General features: G+C 36.0%; 3 protein-coding genes across 16 annotated transcripts in view; 1 reads left to right on the plus strand and 2 right to left on the minus strand.

The window, feature by feature from the left end:
* On the minus strand, positions 1 to 7,704 carry LOC135115821 (pyridoxine/pyridoxamine 5'-phosphate oxidase-like). 5 transcript variants are annotated; one of them, XM_064032843.1, is made up of 9 exons: positions 7,507 to 7,704; positions 7,204 to 7,290; positions 5,663 to 5,819; positions 5,433 to 5,532; positions 4,736 to 4,807; positions 4,153 to 4,206; positions 3,047 to 3,157; positions 2,691 to 2,785; positions 1 to 1,766 (listed from the first exon to the last, which is right to left on the minus strand). In XM_064032843.1, the coding sequence occupies exons 3-9, from the start codon at positions 5,815 to 5,817 to the stop codon at positions 1,601 to 1,603; spliced, it is 753 nt and encodes a 250-aa protein (XP_063888913.1). In that variant the 5' UTR covers positions 5,818 to 5,819; positions 7,204 to 7,290; positions 7,507 to 7,704; the 3' UTR covers positions 1 to 1,600. The 5 variants fall into 5 exon arrangements, with proteins under 5 accessions (XP_063888913.1, XP_063888898.1, XP_063888890.1 ...); XM_064032828.1 differs by lacking the exon at positions 7,507 to 7,704 and having other exon boundaries at positions 7,204 to 7,333; XM_064032820.1 differs by lacking the exons at positions 7,204 to 7,290; positions 7,507 to 7,704 and adding an exon at positions 6,650 to 6,859.
* LOC135115848 (ATP synthase-coupling factor 6, mitochondrial-like) lies at positions 7,449 to 16,685 on the plus strand. Of its 5 annotated transcripts, XM_064032885.1 has the most exons (6): positions 7,449 to 7,498; positions 8,197 to 8,265; positions 13,435 to 13,581; positions 14,164 to 14,316; positions 14,957 to 15,105; positions 15,469 to 16,685. In XM_064032885.1, exons 1-6 carry the CDS (start codon positions 7,464 to 7,466, stop codon positions 15,489 to 15,491), a joined length of 576 nt encoding a protein of 191 aa, XP_063888955.1. In that variant the 5' UTR covers positions 7,449 to 7,463; the 3' UTR covers positions 15,492 to 16,685. The 5 variants fall into 5 exon arrangements, with proteins under 5 accessions (XP_063888955.1, XP_063888935.1, XP_063888945.1 ...); XM_064032865.1 differs by lacking the exon at positions 7,449 to 7,498 and having other exon boundaries at positions 8,102 to 8,265; XM_064032875.1 differs by lacking the exon at positions 7,449 to 7,498 and having other exon boundaries at positions 8,102 to 8,265; positions 14,969 to 15,105.
* The window catches only part of LOC135115766 (heat shock factor protein-like), a 21,079-nt gene continuing 16,378 nt past the window's right edge, over positions 16,635 to 21,335 (minus strand). For all 6 annotated transcript variants that reach the window (XM_064032789.1, XM_064032810.1, XM_064032797.1 and 3 more), the window contains one exon: positions 16,635 to 19,361. In XM_064032789.1, coding sequence (XP_063888859.1) covers positions 18,943 to 19,361 — 419 coding nt within the window. In that variant the 3' untranslated portion in view covers positions 16,635 to 18,942. The remainder of the gene's footprint in view (positions 19,362 to 21,335) is intronic.

Raw genomic sequence — 21,335 nt, forward strand, 5'->3', positions numbered from 1 at the left:
AAAATAGGTGAATAATGTATTGTGTTAAAATAACAGTAAAAATAATAATACATCCACTTACATACTTACAAACTTTACCATAGCGTTTGGAAGACTCCTGATGCATGATATCACGGACCTGAGAACCATTGTAGGCAAGTGTTTGCCTTCCACTAGAGCTCTACAAATAAAACTCTTGAAATTGGCACTTAATTAATAATAGCTCAGTCACCAATTTGAATCAACACAGTAAATAATCAACGTGGGAACACATCACAGATTTGATGATTCCAGCCAGTTTGGCATTACCTGTCCATTCATTACTTCTAGCTAACCACACTGGATACAAACAACAAAGCAATGCAAGGTCCAACTGTAAATTAAATTAACACACAACCTAGATATACATTTGTCTGATGGTGACCACAAGTGATAAAATGTTCATACACATTAAGATTAGCAAGGTATTTGGTGATCAGTTTCATCATTACACTAGCATAGTACTGCAATGCAACACGGTCATAATGATAAGGTGTTAGGCAGAGAAGCTGACAAGTAACACTAGCCTAGATGTATTTCATTATGGCAAAACCATTCTTTATTCATTTTTTTTTCTATCAGGTCAGCATGGGGATGCCTATACATGGCATCCAGAATAATCTAAATAATCCCACATAAAGAAAGTGATACTAGTGCTAGTGTCAGTAAGTGCACTACTGATATTGTCAGTCACCACCCAGGCACAGTCATACCATCAGCACAAAGCAGCAGACACACCCTGCCTCAGCCACTCACCCACCATGTGGGCCAGCTGCCCATACACAAGGTAGGCAAGTGACCTGGTTTGTTCTCTCATTGCAGGGTCACCTGCTGCATGTATATGTGTTTTTTTATGTTTATTTAGTATTGAAAGTAGTTTTTTAATTCATAACCCACATGTGTATAAATGGCTGGTATTATAGAGAAAACATTTTGTGTCTGAGCTTGTGTTCATGTGTTATGTTCCATCATTCATGTAATGTAACTGTACTGGTATTTTGCTTTATGATTATAGAAGAGCTGTCTGGAGTTGTAGGACAGTGAGAACAAATATCAGGTAAAGGGCCAGCTGGACTGACTGATTTTGAAAATTATGATGCAGGTTTTGATTCAATAACCACTTAGCTTGAGTGTTGTCACATACCTCAAAGGTGGTGCTAATGTACCACCATATACTCGCATGAGTGAGGCTTTCAAATTTACTCCATGAAATTTCTTTGAAAGGTGTCACAGAAATTCTGTGAAAATATCATACAGAGAAAACTAAATAAAACTAGAACTTAGTAACACTGTGCTGTTAATTAAATAGATCTGTAAATTGTTAAAAGACAAATTTATGTCATGTAAATATAAATAAGCAGATTCAAATGAATGCCCAGCTGTCACATTTTCACCACCTGCATAATTACTGGCTAAGGTGCTTTCAGTAATAACATTTACTGCACCACATGCACAGACGCAATGCAGTCTCTCCTATACTTACATGTACATACAAATGAACATGTTTCACAAGGGTCATAATACTGGCTACACATCCACACAACACTGAGAGGTCAGAAGTTTGTTGCTGCTCATAGGTTAATTAAGGAGCAAGACGTTCATATACCCATCCATTTTCTCCTTTCTTAGTCAAAGTTTCATCTAAAATTTCATCCTCTCCAAGTTTCCTAAACCGAATCCTGTCGTGTATCCTGTTTGTCTGTCCCTGCCAGAATTCTATGCTATCAGGTACAATCAGGAATCCTCCCCTGAAAAGCAAGAATTCAGTTATTACTAAAAATTATGATATCAAAATACTTCAATTGTAGTTTTTCCAGCTTTACATACTTTCTAATTTATCATCCGAACTGTTTGTTCAAAATCTCTTACATTTATTATTTCACATATATAATAGTAGTATTACTCATATTTCACATATATAGTAGTAGTATTATTCTTATGTCTGTTCAGTGGTTCTCTTTAGCCTTTAATTTTTGGATGTTTACCTTAGGATCAGTCCTGTGATATTGCAGCAATCTGCTTTAGACTGAAAATGTTACTGGTACATTTTTTTTTTTTTTTTTTTTATGACATCACAGTGCTGGGTCTTAGAAAAACTATAAAATATTTATGACCCTAAAAATTCATTTTTGTTACTAAAAACTCTTATATCTCTCAAATATAATAAAAAAAATTATGGAAGTATAAAATTCTTATAGACATTACAAGGCCAGCACTTAATAAAATGGCTGGAAAGTACAGGCCAAGAAGCTTCCTAAATGAGTTCACATTCATTACCACTCTGGAAATGGGGAAGGTATTAAGAAGCACTACAAAGGGAGCTTGCCTCACCAACTCCCTACTTTTGTCTTTCAGTAATTTATAAGGAAGAAATCCTAATAAAACATTTGGGCCAACAAAATTAAGCAGGGCATCATGAATGGCATCTCAAGTGTTACACAACCTTCCTGTGGTGACTCATTGCTTCTGCCACAATGTAAATCAGATCACTCAGATGATTTGTAAAATATTATCTTGAGTAAACCAAAAGCACCAAGACTGAAAGATTGTTGCTAGGATACACTACACAGTACTATCCATTATGCAAGCAATAATTTAGCTTACCTGCATATAAACTCTTAACTACAATTATAGATAACATAGGAGATTATTGTGACAAAATATTTACTCACCAACATTCTGGTTTAGGAATTACACTTTTTACATCTTTATATTCTTCTTGCAACTGCTTGTCTTTGCTCAACAGAATGTGACGGCCAGCTATCACCTGCAAAATGCTCTCCATGATTATTCTGAACATGAAATACTTCATTGCTTTGGTTACTTTTTTTATGTTGACCCTTGTAATAAAATGTTATGGAGAAAATTCTGTGAGAAATAACCACAAGTATATCTATAGCACTGTTAATACTGGATGAGTATCAATATTTGACATATGAATATAACTTGAAATTATCAAATGTGTATTACATCAGTTACTTTCATTTACTCATTTATTTCCTTTACTTATTTGGGACAATATGCTCACCTGACTCTGAGGGCTGACACAAGCACCTATCTGGCTACTGCGAGGCCTGGAATGGAAATATTCTGTTGACTTCTCCTCTCCAATTCTCTCCACACGGCCCTCCACACGCACCTGCAAAGATAAAACTCAAATAACAATAATGTAACCACTGAGAAAAAAAAAAATTGCCTGAATTTTTTTTTTGGTGTAGTGATTAGGATGCTTGGCTCATGATTGAGAAGTTATGGATATGAATCCCAGATCAAATGGAGACAATTTTGCTATCTGCACCAGATCCTCTAGTTGAAACTTGCCTATTTTACCCTCCTGCATTCAAATTGATACCATATAGATAATTGCCCCATCACACGGTAAAAAGTACAATACTTTGTGGTAATGAAACTTAGTCTATTAAAGGTGATGATGTGTAGTGGCTGAAGTATACTAAAGAGCAGAGAGTGCAATAAGAGTAAACAGCTACTATGAGAGGTGATTACACCAGTGAGGAATTAAGGAGTTGGTTTAGAGTTGAGGAAATCAAAGAAACAACTTGACTATGTACAAAGATGGAGAACGACTGGATTAAACATGTTCAATTCTTTGAAACAAATGATAGAATACTATTAAGTAGATTGAGAGAGACATGATGAAATAGTTAGAAAGAATTAAAAAATTAAGGGATTATATATGATCATGTGGCTTACTGGGTTGTCACTGGATCATATAGGTTGACCTATAGAAATACAGAACATGCCTTTATAAATTATGATTAAACAATGATGATGAAATATTTACAGCAAATGATTAACATGCATTCTTTCTTCAAGTTTAGCCACTTTTTTCCAATATTTGTATCATCAATATTAAATAATTTCTCCCCTTATTGAAACTATTAATTATTATATACCTTGTGTAGCTCCAACTCTCACCACATCTTTAATGAAGCTTTCCTGCCTTGACTTTCTCTATCCTCCCTAATTATATGCATACTAATATTCAAAAGCCATCAAGGAATAACAAAATTCTGCATTAAATTTATATATACTGTGTGTTTTATCAATGTCACTGAAATCTATTCAGTATCTAGCATTTTATATCAATGTAGTTCAAATATCCCTCCAACTTACAGATCTCATGAGAGGCTCCCAGTAAAAGCAAAGGCAAGCCTGAGGATTTTCAATCTGTAAGAAAATACATCATTAGGATTACTGCACTACAAATAATAAATGTTGATGCTCTGCTAAAGCAAAGGAATGATGTTCACCAAATGATCATTTTTAAAGTTCAGTTACATATGAGAAACTTGTATAATATTATACAAAACAAAATTTACTCTTGGTTTTCATTTCATTTGCTTTGCTGAGCACCTGAAAGCTTAGAAATAAAGAACATAAAAAGTTGTAAGCACTTGCTGAGGATTGCTAGATTCTCTAGAATGCCAAGTCTAATGAATGATACTTGTTAAATTATCTCTGAAGTTTCAGAAATTATGACACATAAATATACATCATGATGCAGTTATGTGTAATTAACTGATGAGAGGGTTGGTACATTCAAGAATTGTGAAATTCTTCTTGTATTACATAACTGTCTGATGTGTAGTGATAAATCCACAAAGGCAGTCAATATACAGTATTATCTTCAGAAAACGTGTTCTTGAAGCAACAGGAGCTTACAACCTTTTGTGTTGAGATCATTTCCAGTTATTACCTGCCTTGACCATGATCTATCCTCTCCATTGTAGGACCAATAGAAAACTACACTGGCAAGAGGATTTTCTGTCTGAAATCAAAGAAATCACATAAAGAAAAATCATACGTAACTTGACAGTTTGTGGCATAAAACCACACATAAGAACTAATAACTTTAAATATTATGGAAAAAATATGAAACTCTGAGCTTGAGAATGAGTTAAAACAGGAAAAAAGTGAGGCTGCACAATGCCAGATGACCTACACAAAATTGCTCCTGAACTTACACAAGGTAGCTCCTGTACCTACACAAAAGCACCTCCTGATAAGCTCACAGAAGGCTCACAAAGAAAAAAAAATGTTACAAAATTAGCCAGCACTTAATAACATACATATGAAACAAATCTTAAACATATTATACCAATGCAAATGCAAAATTCTTCATATACAAAATAAATAAAAGCTCAACCTACGATTACACTTAATTGATAGAGATGCTAACAATGTAAAGAACACTCATCACCTTCCACATCTTGGAAGTGTTTAATATATTTTGTTGAAGAATGAAATCCAAGCAAGTTTGAAATATATTTGTAAAGTAACAGCAACTTAAATCTTTACTGTATAGCAAATAGAGTTATCATTTCATAGCATATTTTCCAGACATTAAAAAACTGACCACATACCAAGCTACTACACCTGAATCTGTAACTCACCAGCTCTTGGCCCTTTCTGCTGGTGTAGTTTGTGAAGAAGCGAAAGCCCTCCTTTCCGTAGCCCTTAAGGAGCACCATGCGGGATGATGGTTTACCCTCTCTGAAGAAAATAGTAAATTATAAAAAATAAACATTAAATAAATAAATAAAACTATAGTGATGCATGATGCCACACTCTACTAAACTTACAAATTGAATTTAATTTCGCAGTGAATTCTTCCTGAACTCACTTAGTTGCAGTGGCTAGGCACATGGCATTCGCTTCAATAATCCCAGGGGTGTTGCACGCCTCATCGAACCACTCCTTGAACTGACCAAAAGGTTCTTTTGCCACCAGATCTTCTTCAAGAAATGCTTCGTTCTTGCCCTTATATGGTTTGCGCATCCCTGAAATATAGAGAGCTGTGAAGGTTTGCTCTGAATAGCTTAAAGAATAAATACATCGGTCAGCAATTTCCATTTATAATTCGTTCTTGCCCTTATATGGTTTGCGGAGTTTAAACACTTGTTCAGATTTAGTTCTGAAATATCCCTACTGTCATGCAGCCAGAAACTCACATAAAGCAGTTAGAGTGAATTTTGTGGGTTAGTGTTAGAAAGTAAATATCTACTATCCCCACCAAAAAATTTCTTTCCAATTATGTCCCCAAGTTTACTGTGTATTCTGGTAAAGGGAAAGAAAAATGCTGTATGAAACTGCAATTAGATTTAATTTTGAAAACTCACTGTTATGTAGCTAAGAGACAGATACATGCCAGTTAGTAACCTATGACTTTCAGGAAGTCCAGTGGGTGGGGGCGATGTCTGCCTCCCCTCAGGTAGTGTTAGATAACATAAATTTTGCCTCCCCCATGCTTAAATCCAGCTTTCCTGCTCCTAAACTTTTGCACTGGGAAAGAAATAAGAAAATACTGAAGTCTCGTATGCAAGTGCACGTTTATTTCCCTATCGCAAGATAGACATTATATAATTATATAATGTATGGGGCAAAGAAAAATTATATATACCACGGAAAACTGAAAAGACAATATTCACTGGAAACTTAAGGATGATTGACACAGAGCAAATTGAACAGTATATGAATCTATTACTCTGGGCATTTGTTATGCCAGGTATATTCTTGCAGAGGGTTTGCCGCACAGGATCCGCGTAAAGTTACATCACTCCCTAAATCCAAATGTAGCGGCTAGGATCAGGATACCGCTGCTGTCACTCACCTCCTATGTCTATGGACATCGGTTTGACGACATCCCCAATAATCTTTTCCTCATTGAACAACGCCATCCTGCTTCCCGTCAGACGTCTAAGCACTGCAGACGAACGAATGGTTCGTAACATGCTCTCAGTCACGTCCACGCATGTCAATTTTGTGACGGTGTGATCACCTCTCTGGGAAGCTTGGAGGTGTAGCCCCGCCCCTCACTCCCCGCCGCACCAATCACAGCGACTCTGTGTGTCACTCCCATTCCTCCACCAATAGCTTGAGACTTCTTGCACACCACCCAAATAGGCTGGTTGCATAATTCTTTATTTCTTTTGTAACAGCATAACGAGGGCGGCTCTTAACATGAGACTTGTCATTACACAAACATTTTCGTAAGCGTGAACGTGTTGAGTGATGACGCGTCATTTTTCTTCTCTGACAATGTGCGACGAATTCGTTGAACATTGTTCTTTGGAACCGTGAAAGAACATGGAATGGATACATAAATTTATAAATGATGCCTACTTAAGAGAGAGAGAGAGAGAGAGAGAGAGAGCATTATCTTACCCTGTGCAGTGGGGTGATATACATGTTCAGGATGGAGATCAGCTGTTCTCTGAATGCTTTTGACGCCTCTGGTCTCATTTGTGACAGCTGGGACATATGTAATGATAGTTAACATTAATTATATGGAACTGAAATTAATGATGTGGAAACATACACTCTATTTTTTCGGAATCAAAATTAATCCATATTTATAACACAATCAACAAACACCGATGTTGCGTCGCTGCGGCACACGTTACTACTTTCAGCAAGCATAAAACATGGACAGGGACATACTGATTTATTGGCATCTCAAGTACTTACATCTCTTCACTCACGCCCATAGTAACAACGACCAGTATTGTGAGATTATCAGTGGCGGTGTTCATTGTGTTTTGATGACGTATGATCTTTCCTATTCCCGGAACGTAGAAACATTTTGTTATCTTAATGTTGTAGTGCTTGTAGTGATGAGTGAGAGGCATGCAAGTCACGGAGATTTAAAAACGCTAAACTTCCAGAACTTCAAACGAGAACTTATAAGAGTCAATGATTTTTTTTTTTTTTTCACAACCACGGTAGTGGTTGGCATTCCACTATCTTTATTCCTTGGCTTCTAGCTTCTCTGCGAAGGCAGTTAGATTCTAATCCAGTATGGATGCCACCACCGTGGCTGTGAAAAGATCATTCCTCACTGCCTCTTTACACGAATTTTCATATGAGGTTCTGTACGTTTCGCGTCTTACTATATCGACACTATTCAAACCCAACATGTGAAAAATCCATAATTGAATGATATCTTAGTGGCTTGTCTGCCTCGTACCCATCACTACAAATACCACAGCAAGAACAGAGCAATGTCTCACCCCGAGAAAAAGCCGATTACGCATCATCAAAGACACAATGCTGACATTGAAGACTGGTCATTGCTATTATGGGTGCGAATGAGGAGGAGAGATGCACGTGTGACACCAATAAGTCAATTTGTCCCAGCCCATTTTTTTATATGCTTAGCGTGTGCCGCTCTCTACCAAACGTGGAACACACGTCTACCACCACCATAGAAAACGTAGGCAAGTCGAGGTCAGCACGAGACAAGAGCTAAGGATTATTATTAGTTATTATTATTATTATTATTATTATTATTATTATTATTATTATTATTATTATTGTTGTTGTTGTTGTTGTTTTTGTTGTTATTGTTGTTGTTGTTGTTGTTGTTGTTGTTGTTGTGAAAATCCACGAAAAGGAATCAGAGGAAGATTATAAAACTGATATAGAGCCAAGTAGGATGCCCCCAATGAACAAACATGGATGTGAAAAATCAAGAGAAAAGGTAAAATAAAAGAAAAGAAGGAAATACTTGGTAAGTTAACATAAAGGTGTTAACTTTTCATCTAAGGCAACTTCAGAAACAATTTCATCAGGAAGTAGATCCTACACTTTAGTCAAACTGGAAATAAATGTACAGAAAAATTTGGTTGGTTGCACGAAAAAAAAAAAAAAAGCTGAAAACCACGCTCATTGAAACATAACGAAGAGGATGTTCATTATTATTGACAATTTTGAAAAAAAAAAAAAAAAAAAAAAACATGGCTATTGCACCAACCATTCGACGATGATGAAACTCCATGTAGAGATTAGATAGTAAAAACTTTATCAAGCGATCCAGAAGTTTTAAATGAGATGGAGCAGCTGACATCCAAACTCAAAGGGTAAAATGAAGGAAGAGAAACTATTGAAAGCAATTTTATCATCATTAAAAATGCCTCTGCATTTCCTCAACAACCCAATCTTCTGGGAAACTAGAGAAGACGTTATCCTAATGTGATTTTCAAAAGTCAGTTTGGAGTCCAACATTATAACAAGAAGTTTTAAGGAATTACAGGAGCTGATTACTTGATTGTTGATTCTGATATCCGGATAAGGGGAATTGGGAGTCCTCGAACAACTAAAGATAATGCTATTGATCTTGGCATGACTTACGTAATTTCAAACCCCAAGGCTAACAACAAGAGAAAATCAGCTCAAGGTCAGAATTCAACTGAGTGGCTGCAAGAGACCCACTTGAAGGATCAAGAATATGAATAAAGAAGTGCCATCAACATAAGCCCTCAAATGGGGAAAAATCCCATGCCACATATCACTAGTATAAAAGTAAAAAGGAAAGGCCCAAGAACACTGCCTTGGGGAACGTGACACGAGAGGAACTACTGAAATAATCTATACCAACGCGCTGGCGCCTATCAGGTAAAAAAAAAAAAAATCAGATAAGATATTTAGAAACAAATTATTAACAACTAAAGAGAAGCTTAACTACATCAAATGCAAAAGAAAATTACAAATAAACAAGTTGTCTCCGACCCAAAATCCAGACAGGCTTGAACATGATGCACCAAGATCAGACTCAGAAGTGCATCACATGTGCCAAGATTTTTCATGAAACCAAACTGGGTAGAAGGCAGCAAATTGTGATTATTCAAGAAAGAGGAGAGACGTTTGGCAAGTAATCGCTCAAACACTTTCGAAAGAATAGGAGCGATGGAAATTGGCCTATAATCATTGAGAGAGCTGGTAAATGAGGATCCTTTTGGAATTGGCGTAACATTAGCAATGCGTCAACAAACAGGATAAGAACCTTTCCTAATCAAAATACGAAAAATAACAGCTAATTTAGGTGACAGTAATTTGGAAACATTATTTGGGAAAAAGGGAAATGGACCTTATGAATCCACACCATCGGAATACATTGACCCGCTGACCTTTGGAACTTGGATGATCCTGGGTGACTCCGACGCATGTCACAGGCTGGGTCAACCTCCTGAGTCAATTTCACAATCTCAATTAAAATGTTTTGTAAATGAGGACGGTGTTGCGTGCTAAAATTTGACAGGGGGAAATTAGTTATCACAAAATCGCATCCAACACTCTCTCTCTCTCTCTCTCTCTCTCTCTCTCTCTCTCTCTCTCTCTCTCTCTCTCTCTCTCTCTCTCTCTCTCTCTCTCTCTCTCTCTATCTATCTATCTATCTATCTATCTATCTATCTATCTATATATATATATATATATATATATATATATATATATATATATATATATATATATATATATATATATATATATATATATATATAGAAAGCTTGTGGTAATGGTAAAACTTGAAAGTGTGACGACTTTCTCGTGTTATCATATGCTGTGGACATTAACACTGACATAACAATGCTGCTCTTTGCATATAACCTAATAGCCGAAGCCGCCAGCATGAATATGTTACAGGTGAAGGGAAGCCCACATATATGTAAACAGATCGATCAGTGATTAATAATGAACTCGCTAACATGCATGAGGTCGCCGTTCACGTATACATTATGAATAAAGCAATAAGTCTGTAAAAATTATTTCAATGTGAAATTCCTTATCAGATGTTGTATATGGTTTTTTCCCTTCCAACATTAATGCGACTAGATTTTTGGGAACTATATATATATATATATATATATATATATATATATATATATATATATATATATATATATATATATATATATATATATATATATATATATATATATATATATATATATATATATATATATATAATGACCTCACTTTCACTGTGTCACACATTTCATTTTCTGATGTTTCATTACTTTCTCTTTTCCTAACTCTCCCATTCCCAATATTTCCATCACACTGAACCGTCTAAAGTCATTTAATAAAAATACTACTTGTCACTCATCCTTCCATCATCATAGCCATGTTTATTGGTAGTGCTCTCTTCAAGCACTACCAATAAACATGGCACTCAACTCATCAACATGGGTTGATGAGAACATTTTCTTTCATAAAATTTATTTATTTTCAAACATCGCAACTGACTTTCCTGTGAGACTATGAACTATATAATAGTACACAGAAGTGCAATAAAAAATTTCTGTTGTATCTCTCTCTCTCTCTCTCTCTCTCTCTCTCTCTCTCTCTCTCTCTCTCTCTCTCTCTCTCTCTCTCTCGATATAAATGAAAGCTAAAGTAAAGTGATTATCGAAATGGCGCTCTGCATCTTGGACTTCGACGGCGCACTGAGCCTATAGTCAATGTAGCGCAAGCCGACTAGAAGAAGACACACCTACATATCTAAAGAAGTTTGGCGGAGCACTTTGGTGATAGCCACGGCGCACAGTTTGCGAATGATTGGAGTCCAGATGTAGTACAATGAGAAGTTCTCCCAGTGGCATTCCTTCAACTCTACACAGTCCCATATTGAGAAACTTTCTGCTCTCTCACCACGTATATTGTCGAAGGCCACAGAGATATTAGCCTGGTTCTTAAGTATTTCTCCTGTTAATAATGTAGAATTTTTCTTTTTATCTATCACAAGAACCATAAAAGAAAAACATCCTTAAAAATCTGTCGCTTCAGCTAGACTTCCTAAAGTTTTCTGAAAGTAATCAGGATGCGGCCACAAATGTTTCACAATATGGTCCAATGACTGACGAACACACACACACACACACACACACACACACACACACACGATAACATAATAAGATGCAGTTTTCGTTATACGGCTTCATTTTTTTTTTTTTTTTTTTTTTTTACGTTATGAGAGGCTGACACACACAGAGAGAGCAGGTGTAGGTACGCCTAGGACAGGTGAGTCTGTGTGAGCTGCAGGGTGAGGCTTCCAGTCAGGCAAAATAAACGAATAAAAGATAAACTGGATAGAAAAAAAAAAATATAGAAAACCAAGTGCATAGATAGATATATGAATAAATAAACGATGACGATGCCGGTGTCGCCATAACAAAGCGGATTTCACGATAACGAAATTTCACGATAACAAAACGGATTTCATGATAATGAAGCAAGTTTCACGATAACGAAGCGGGAATCGCAATAACGAAGCGAATTTCACGATAACGAAGTGGTTGTCGCCTTACGACAACGAAGCGATGTTGGAGTAAGTTTCCTTGGCAAGGATGAATTATTTCTTCCCTTAAGCAGCCATCCCAGGCCAGCAGGGACAGTGGCTGTGCAACCATCCAGTCCCTCACATTGAACAAGAAGTCCTCAGGAAGGAAATTTTGACAACTCTCCAGCCACTGCCATGGAATGCGCATTCTACACCCGAAAAGAGCTCCCTCGCATGGAAGTGTCTGGGGCATGGTGGAGGGTAGGTGTCTTCTCCTTTACAGTTAAGTCCTGAACGTAGAATTTTGATGAACCACTTCACACAATTCACCAGACACTGCCACGGAAGGAGGAGACCTTATCCTCCCTTCAGAACCCCTCTGATGCCAGTATCTGGTGGATGGTGGATAGCGTTCTCTTGTTAACGTTGGCCTCTTGTTGGGTGTGAGGGGCTGGAAGGGACGATCATACTGAATAAGGAGGTAAAGGAGGAGTGAGACTTGCTGCCCGATCCTCACCCTGGATGGAACCAGACAACCAGCCTCCCCTCCAGCACGTTCCCACACACATACTCGTACACACTCACATTCACAGACCCGCCTAAAAGCGGGACTCTGGTCACCTTATCCAACATTCAAGTCTACTCTACAAAAACATTTAGGTACCACTCTTTGTGATTATTATGACTGATGTTTGTTTGAATTCCGTCATGTGACTGGCGTGCCTGTGGATGTTGGTTCCTCTTTATGATCCGATCCTGAGCCCATATACCACTACCTTATTTAAGACAAACGGAAAACGGCGTTAAAGCATACTTGACCGTATATGACTATCAATCAATCAATTAGTCTATCTATCTATCTATCTATATATCTATCTATCTATCTATCTATCTATCTATCTATCTATCTTTATATACCAGATTGTTAATCCTACACAGGGTAGCCTAGACAAAATATCACACACACACACACACACACACACACACACACACACACCATTTTCACTCTTAGGAAAAAAAGGGGACGGGAGAAGGACCATACAATGAGTATTATTTTTCTTACTACAATTACATTTAAAACACGCGGTATAAGAATGATAAAGTAATATATATATATATATATATATATATATATATATATATATATATATATATATATATATATATATATATATATATATATATATATATATATATATATATATATATATATATATATATATATATATATATATTATTCAAACTTAACAGATTATATTGCATTATTATTTTTTTTTTCTCTCTTTTTAATCACATCACACTACCAGTCCTTACTTTATACAACTTTACATTACTTAAAGAGAGACGAGTAGAGCCAGCAGAGGGCAGCATCAACACTCACCGGCTACTTTCCCACCATCCACCCTCAGCAAGGTTCGCTATTTCTACCCCTTCCTAGACATAAACAGCAGTAAATACACACCCTATAGATTCATCATCAGCATAAGGTATTTGCCTTGAATATATTAAATTTAGCTTAGGGTTCCCGGTAGGTTAAAATTTAAAGGGTTTGTGATCAGCTGATTTATGTGTACATCGATATTGTATTGGTTTATTGTTGGTTTTGTCTCTTGATTTTTTTTTTTTTTATCCTTTTGTCCTGTGTGATCTTGTGGGTTTGTGGCCTTTGTATAACATTGTTTTGGCCTGTATTTGGTTTGCATGTATATTGCTTATAACCCCTTATATTGTCTATATCGTTGTCCGTATACTGTTGTCTTGCCCCTATATATAATTGTCTGTATATCCATGTCTTGTTTGAGTATTGTCGTTTCTGTATCTTGCCCTATACATGGTTGCTTCTATATTGTCCTCTGGCGCTATCTTCGACTGCCTCCGTATTGTCTTCAGGCAGTGTCTTTCATTGCCTCTATATTGTCTCGTTTTGTCATTGCTTATATTATTTTCTTACCTGCATCTCATTAATGGTCTGTATACTTATTGCCTCTATGTTTTAATGTCATCTTACTCAGTGCATTGTTGCTTATATATTGTCTCATTGTTTTATGTCATATTTTTCCTTTTCCTAGGATGATTGTGACCAGGATTATTCCCGAGGGCCGGGCCCTACAGGTAGTACTCCGTCGCAACTATGGAGTGTCTGCCGTCCTAATGAAGAAGGTGGCCGATCCCATCCAACAGCTCTTTGTCGACAAAATTCATGAATACAACCAGAAGAGCAAGTATGTAATGAATTGCTCCTGTTTGTTTGTGCGATGCTCTGTACATGTATTTTGTGAACTAATATCAAATCTATTGTTTATTAAAGGAAATAGTATCAGAAAATTTTACCTTCAATTCTGAAATCTAGAAACATGCAAATATAGAACTTTTTGAGTGCAGGCATTATCTAGAATTCATTGGCATTTCCATTCTAGTACAACACAAAAACAGTACACTGACGAAATAGATTATATTACTGTCATATTTCAAAAGAGACGATAGTTTAAATAACAAGCTTTCAAAAACAATCTTAGTATGCATGATAATTTTCAAAGTTTTATAATTGAGATTAAAATTTGATAATTAAATAAGCTAGTAGCTAAGACAATATACTTCAGTTAGGGTTATGGAAAAGTGCATGAAATTGCCACAGACAAGAGTTGAACTCTGTTCCAGCTGAGTCCCGAGCACAGAGCTACCCAACCCCCTGGCTATGGTTTAGTTGATTTATATTTTAAAGACAGTAATAATTTTGATAATTTAGAGATTCTTTAATACTATTTGCTGCGTTACCTGTCCAGTGTATACTAACAATCTCATTCAGCCATAAGCCTTTGTTATTCATCACATGATGAGTATGTAAGACATCAATAATTATAGACATTCTTACAGGACCACTGGGGGGAAGCTGGTGGATGCCACACCTGCCATTGAGAAACAGATGCAGCAGGAACTGGACAAAGTGGCTCGACAGTATGGAGGTGGAGCAGGAGTTGATATGACTAAGTTTCCTGATTTCAAATTTGAAGGTGAGGACATGGTTTCCTGAGTTCTTAATTAATACACTTTGGCACAGACTATTGCTAATGTTGCATTTATTTATCAAACCATGTTTGTTAGTTTATTAGTTTAGGAGTGGTAAGTCAGGCTCTTAATCATATGTTTCAAGTAGTATATCCAGCATTTGTGTGAAAACTTGTATTGCAACTACTTATTTGTATTGTATTGATTAGCCTCGCACGTGTGTGTGTGTGTGTGTGTGTGTGTGTGTGTGTGTGTGTGTGGATCTCGGCTACCCTCTTAGTAAGGGTAAGGTATGTTGGCAGAGATGAAAAAGTAGTTTTCATCCAAAATTTGACTTGTATTTAAAATGTGTTTTTATTTGCTTACAGATCCAAAGGTGGACATGTCCTGAGCTGTTAAGACTGTTCCCAGTGCTTGTAAAAAGTGTATTTTTACCGTAAAAATGGCAACACATAAATGATGCATATGTATTAAATAAAATAGAATAGACATTTGTTTTTTTGATATGAGGGAGTTTTGAGGAACCAACTAATTGTTTGCCTCTGTTCAATACAAACATGTCACAGATGCACATATAAGTATCAGTGCAATCCAGTTACAAAAAACTGGTGACTAACATGTGCAAGCTGAAATATGTGACTTGGTGTGGTCACCAGATATGAGAAGGCTCAAAATCTAAAGAAGATACAAAGATTATCCATGAAAATTATAACAAATGTAAGAGATGCTCTGTGAGGAAACACTAGACAAACTAAAGTTGTCAGCTTTATGAAAAAGGGAGATAGAAGGAATGTAATGAATTAATGCAATAAAGGAATTAAAATGAGTGGATAGTGTTTATCTATTATAAATCCATCAGTCTCCATTTGAATTTCTGATAGGCACATCACAGACCTGATACAAACGCAGTCCAAGAAGGCTTTCGTCTTTTCTAATACCATGCCCCAGTGCACTCACAAACACTGACACTTCTCATCCTAATTTCTCTTTCACATTAGTCTTGGCATTTTCTTCCATTCCAACACACCCTGATGGTTCTGCACTTCTGCCTCGCAACCTTTCCTTGCTCTTGCTTCCTCAACACCTGACCTCTTCCCACTCACCCTGGTTTTGCTCATCTCTTATCCAACTTAAACACACTCCTAGTCTCTTCCCTTCCACATTCCTTCATCCATTTGACATCCAAGAATAAATTTGTCTCATAACCACTGCCATATCAAATTCAAATGGAGAATGATGGATTTATGATCAACACTATCCACTCATTTTAATTCTTTCATTGCATACCTCTTTCACAGCCCTCTCATTATTTTCCATTTCAATATATTGGCATGACACTGTCATCATATACATAAAATTATTTCCCTTTCTTCCTCCTCTCCCCCCACAACTATCTCACCCTCCTACTGGCACATTCAACCTTCTTAAGTCACTTTACTTCATTTCTGAGAAAGTAGAGTTTAGTTTAACATTATAGAGAAATGGGTTGACTTGTGTACATATATTTGTACTCAAAGAAATTAATACTCACATGGTATGAATATATATTTATTTTCTAAAAAGGAAAATAAATAAATAAATGTTACAATCATCTTTTACTGTTTCCCTGGTGTAGCTGTTGATATAATTTTGTTTCAGTGTAAAAAAAAAAGAGAAAAATAGACAGTGCATCTCACTATATATTAGAGGTGTGTATCTGTCTACTTCTTTCACAATTGAAAGTCTTTGCCTAAAAAATCTGATATTGCAAAGCAGATGCAAATCCATCATTTTACCATATTAGTAAATTTTAATTGACATTATTACACTGTATCACTTAAATCAAATTATGTTATATATATACCATCAGCTATATTGTATAAAGCATACTCGTCTTGCATACATATCAGTATAGTAAATCTTGTATGCATGCAATCAAAGTTATGATGAGAAAAGTATTATTTTACGTATGAGGAATGAATATTACTGGATCCAATAGTCTACTGATAGCTTGGTCAAGGGAGCAATTCAGGCACTACCTCTCCATTCACCACAGTATGAATCTTCACTTGTAATTTCCTTTTTATTTGTAAATTCGCAATGCTACTGAATGAAGTGCATGTAGGAGTTATTTAATGTATAACCATATTATGCAAGCTATCTTTTAATATTTTGAATTATATATTTCTATATATGCATATAAAAATATGTGTATATGTATAAATTTTGAAAGAAAAAAATACATAACACTTTGCATCTAATCAAGTTCAGATGTTGTGACTCTTTAATCTTAAGTCTTCAAAGAATTGCTGTTTGAAGAATTCTACCAGCCATTAGCCACCCACCTAATTTTTCAATGGATATGCTATTTTTTCTTTCTATTTTAATAAAAGTTACAATCAGACAGAAGACAACACCCTGAAATTTTGAGTGCTGAAATATACTTCAGACACTATAAATATCTATTATATCATCAGGACAGAACCCTTATAACATCAAATAAAAAAAAAAGATAAATGTATATTTGTTCTGTATTGTTACATATATACATACAGGCAGCAAAGTATGGAGTTATTAGCATTTATTCTTTTAAGAAAATTATATATTCATAATACAGTACCCTCACACACAACATGCTCTGGAACAGTGTATGGCATGGATGGTTCCACCTATTTTTTTATATGTATGTAGATATGCAAGCCACTGCATGGTAGCAACTCTGTAATTTCCTCAAATCCAGGGGTACACCTGCATGGAATTGCTTGGTAAAAGCACATGTCCAGCAGATTTGACAACTGCTTTCCCTGGCTAATGCTTTATGTTTTTTTATGCATTTTCATACCAAAAGTTCACCAATTTTACCCACTGTTTTCAAGTACACAGCTGCTACATTGATGGCACTGTGCATTGACTATCAGGTATCAGGAAATAAGAATGAGTTAATGGATTTCCTTTAGTCTTCACCCTTTATTTCTTGGGATGTAATGAATGAAACATGTTAACATCCAAATCCAAGCACAGCTTCCACTAAGCAATGATACTATCATCCTGCTGTGCAGCAACTCATGCTCCCTCCCACCTCACTCTTCATATAAATTCATCAGTTCTGCTGGCCACATCATCAGCATCTTTCAATGCTTCATTGTCATTATTAGACACAGGAGATAGGTTACATAATGCCAGCCTGTGAGTGTGTAGAGAGCTGATGCAAAGCTACGAGTGGTTATTGTATAACACTGACTCCACCTGCCACTATCCCATCTGCTTCTTATTTGCCTCCTTCTTCTCCCATTTTGAGGTTTATCAAGACTGTTTGAAATGTTTAATTATCTGATAAAGGTCTAACTGATTCTACTGAGTGTGATATGGTGTCAAGGTTCTCTGCAAGTGCTTGGGGTCATGACAGGGTGACAGTGGGCGGGAGTGGTGCTGTGCTATAACTTAACATGAAATTTTGAAGAAACTTTTCCATAGGTCTATCTAACAATTTTTTCCCGTATGTTGTTTGTATAGCATTTCTTTATAAAATATGAACTGTTCCTCTAATAATATTTAATATTACCATGCTGTATGCAGGGTGCTGTATACTGAACTAGTACTTCACATTCCTTTATATGCCAGGTACATACGACTATTATCACCATTTTTTTAATACAATACATGTGATTGAATATTCACGAAAGTTGCAGTACTGTACACAGTCATCTTAGGTACTGTGAGTGGAATATAATGTAGCTATTGCTATATTACTGTATATAACTAGTGAAAGAGAATGGTTGACACTCTTTTCTCAAATGTCCCAGGTTGCCTAGAGTATGTGTGGCTACAATAATTTCATTCCTCCAGTTATGAATGATGGGAGCTTAATTAGCTTGTCTTTTTCCTCTAAACAAGGAAGTGGAGTTAACAGGTGATACAACAGGAGTCTCAAGAGAGCTGTCTACTCCTGGCTCTTCCTTGATCAATACTTTCAGATGCTTTGGTGGTGGAGGCCGAGTGGACTTGTTTGAGGGCACAGAGGTGTTGCTAACAGAGGTGGAAGAAGAGGCAGGGGTGGTGAATGATGCTGATGATGATGCTGATGATGATGATGATGATGATGATGATGATGATGATGATGATGATGATGATGATGATGATGATGATGATGTTGATGTTTGTGGGGTTTTGGAGGTTGAAGCAAAACTGTCATTGAGAAAAGAAAAGGGATCCTCCTCATTTTCCTCCTCCATGCTGTTAGCCAGGTCCAAAAGATTTGGGTTGTAGATGGACAACTCATTACCTGCAAAGAGTTCAAGTGGTTTGGATATTCTGCATTAATATATAACATACTATAATCACACGAATACCATCTTTTCTGTAACTTATTCTTCCTACAAATATAAATTAATATTAAGAAGCATATGTAGAATGCAGCTTCAACCTGTACCTGCACCATCAGATATTCATAATGATTGAGTTCCATAGAAATTCTGAGTTTCATAAACTGACTCCACAAGTTTCATGATTAACATGTCTCAACATACCAGTCAATCCTTAGATTTTGATAAGCAGGAGTTGAATTTTTTTTGCAATATCATGTACATGTTACTCTCACAGAATATAAAATACAAGCCATATAAATCATTATATATATATATATATATATATATATATATATATATATATATATATATATATATATATATATATATATATATATATATATATATATATATATATATATATATATATATATAATTCCTGCAGTTTATCAACACCTGATTTTAATGATTCACATGACAGCCCTGACCCCAGTGATAACAGACTGCATGCACAGCATGGTTATGACAGGTCTAACTTCATGATACTACACTACACTATCAAGTTTCCCAATTGCTTTCTTGTGAGGACATAGTGCTAAAATCTGAGGATCACGAAACTTGCCATGCTGAATGCTGTAAAAATGCTTATTTATTCTGGGTGCAAAGCCTAGATCTGTGAGTGTGTGTTTTGCCCTCACATCTGCCATGATTTGACAGTGTGGCAGTGCAACACCACTGCATCAAAAACTGAATGAGTTAGTGTGTGTGTGTGTGTGTGTGTGTGTGTGTGTGTGTGTGTGTGTGTGTGTGTGTGTGTGTGTGTGTGTGTGTGTGTGTGTGTGTGTGTGTGTGTGTGTGTGTGTGTGTGTGTGTGTGTGTGTGTGTGTTTTGTCCTCACATTCAGTGCAATGCAGCAGTGCAGCACCATTGCATCTAAAACTGTGTATTTACCTAGTTGTGGTTTACGGGAGGGAAGTAATCTCATAGTATCCTGTCTCTATATCTATCCAGTTTGGTCTTAAAAGCATGTACAGTTATGGCATTGACAATGTCTTCACTGAGTTCATTCCATTTATTCAAACTTCTATGAGGAAAACTATCCTTCTTGATGTCTCTTCTACAGTTAACTTTCTTCAACTTCTTACTGTGTCCCCTTGCACTCTGTGTGTCAAAATTTATAAAAAACTTTGTCCATATTTTCCATACCATTTATCATTCTATAGATATTTATTAAACCTCCTCTCTCTCTCCTATTTTCAAGGGTAGGAATTTCCAACATTTTTAATCTCTCTTCATAGGTCAACTTACTCAACTCTGGAACCATCTAAGTGACTGCTCTTTGTACTCTTTCTAATTTTATGATATTCCTCTTTGTATGAGGAGACCACACCACTGCCACATATTCCAATCTTGGTCTTATCATGGAAATCAACAATTTTTTTTATCATTCCTTCATCCAAATATGAGAATGCCATTCTTACTCTTTTTAACAAATTCATCGTCTCTCCATTAATTTAATTGACTACTGTCCGTAGTCAAATTTTCAGTAAATGTTACTCCCAAATCCATTTCCTCTTTTGACTTCTTTAACTTCACACCATCCATCTCATAATGATATTGTATTCTTTTCTTACTCTTACCTAACTCCACTACTTTACATTTAATTAAATTGAATTCATTTGCCAAGATTTACTCCATCTATTTATCTTATTTAAATTATCTTGCAGTACCATACAGTCATTTACATTTTCTACCCTTCTCATCAGCTTAGCATCATCCACATAAGTTCATATAACTATCTATTTCTTCATTTATGTGGTCCACATATATTACAAACATTATTGGTCCAAACACTGACCCCCATGGGACACCACTAGTTACTTTCAGCCAAGATGAATTTTGGTTTTGTATTACAGTTCTCATCTCTCTATCATCCAGATATTCCTCCATCC

This window comes from Scylla paramamosain, chromosome 3 (assembly GCF_035594125.1).
Source record: "Scylla paramamosain isolate STU-SP2022 chromosome 3, ASM3559412v1, whole genome shotgun sequence".
Lineage (NCBI taxonomy): Eukaryota > Metazoa > Arthropoda > Malacostraca > Decapoda > Portunidae > Scylla > Scylla paramamosain.

Coding starts and splice junctions, on each gene's coding strand:
- LOC135115821 (XM_064032820.1), bottom strand. CDS start 6,770: ATGTTACGAACCATTCGTTCGTCTGCAGTGCTTAGACGTCTGACGGGA. Junction 5,820..6,649: donor GATGTCCATAGACATAGGAG/GTGAGTGACAGC, acceptor TCTATATTTCAG/GGATGCGCAAACCATATAAG. Junction 2,786..3,046: donor GTGTCAGCCCTCAGAGTCAG/GTGAGCATATTG, acceptor AGCATTTTGCAG/GTGATAGCTGGCCGTCACAT.
- LOC135115848 (XM_064032865.1), top strand. CDS start 8,117: ATGGGTGCGAATGAGGAGGAGAGATGCACGTGTGACACCAATAAGTCA. Junction 14,317..14,956: donor GAATACAACCAGAAGAGCAA/GTATGTAATGAA, acceptor CAATAATTATAG/ACATTCTTACAGGACCACTG. Junction 15,106..15,468: donor TCCTGATTTCAAATTTGAAG/GTGAGGACATGG, acceptor ATTTGCTTACAG/ATCCAAAGGTGGACATGTCC.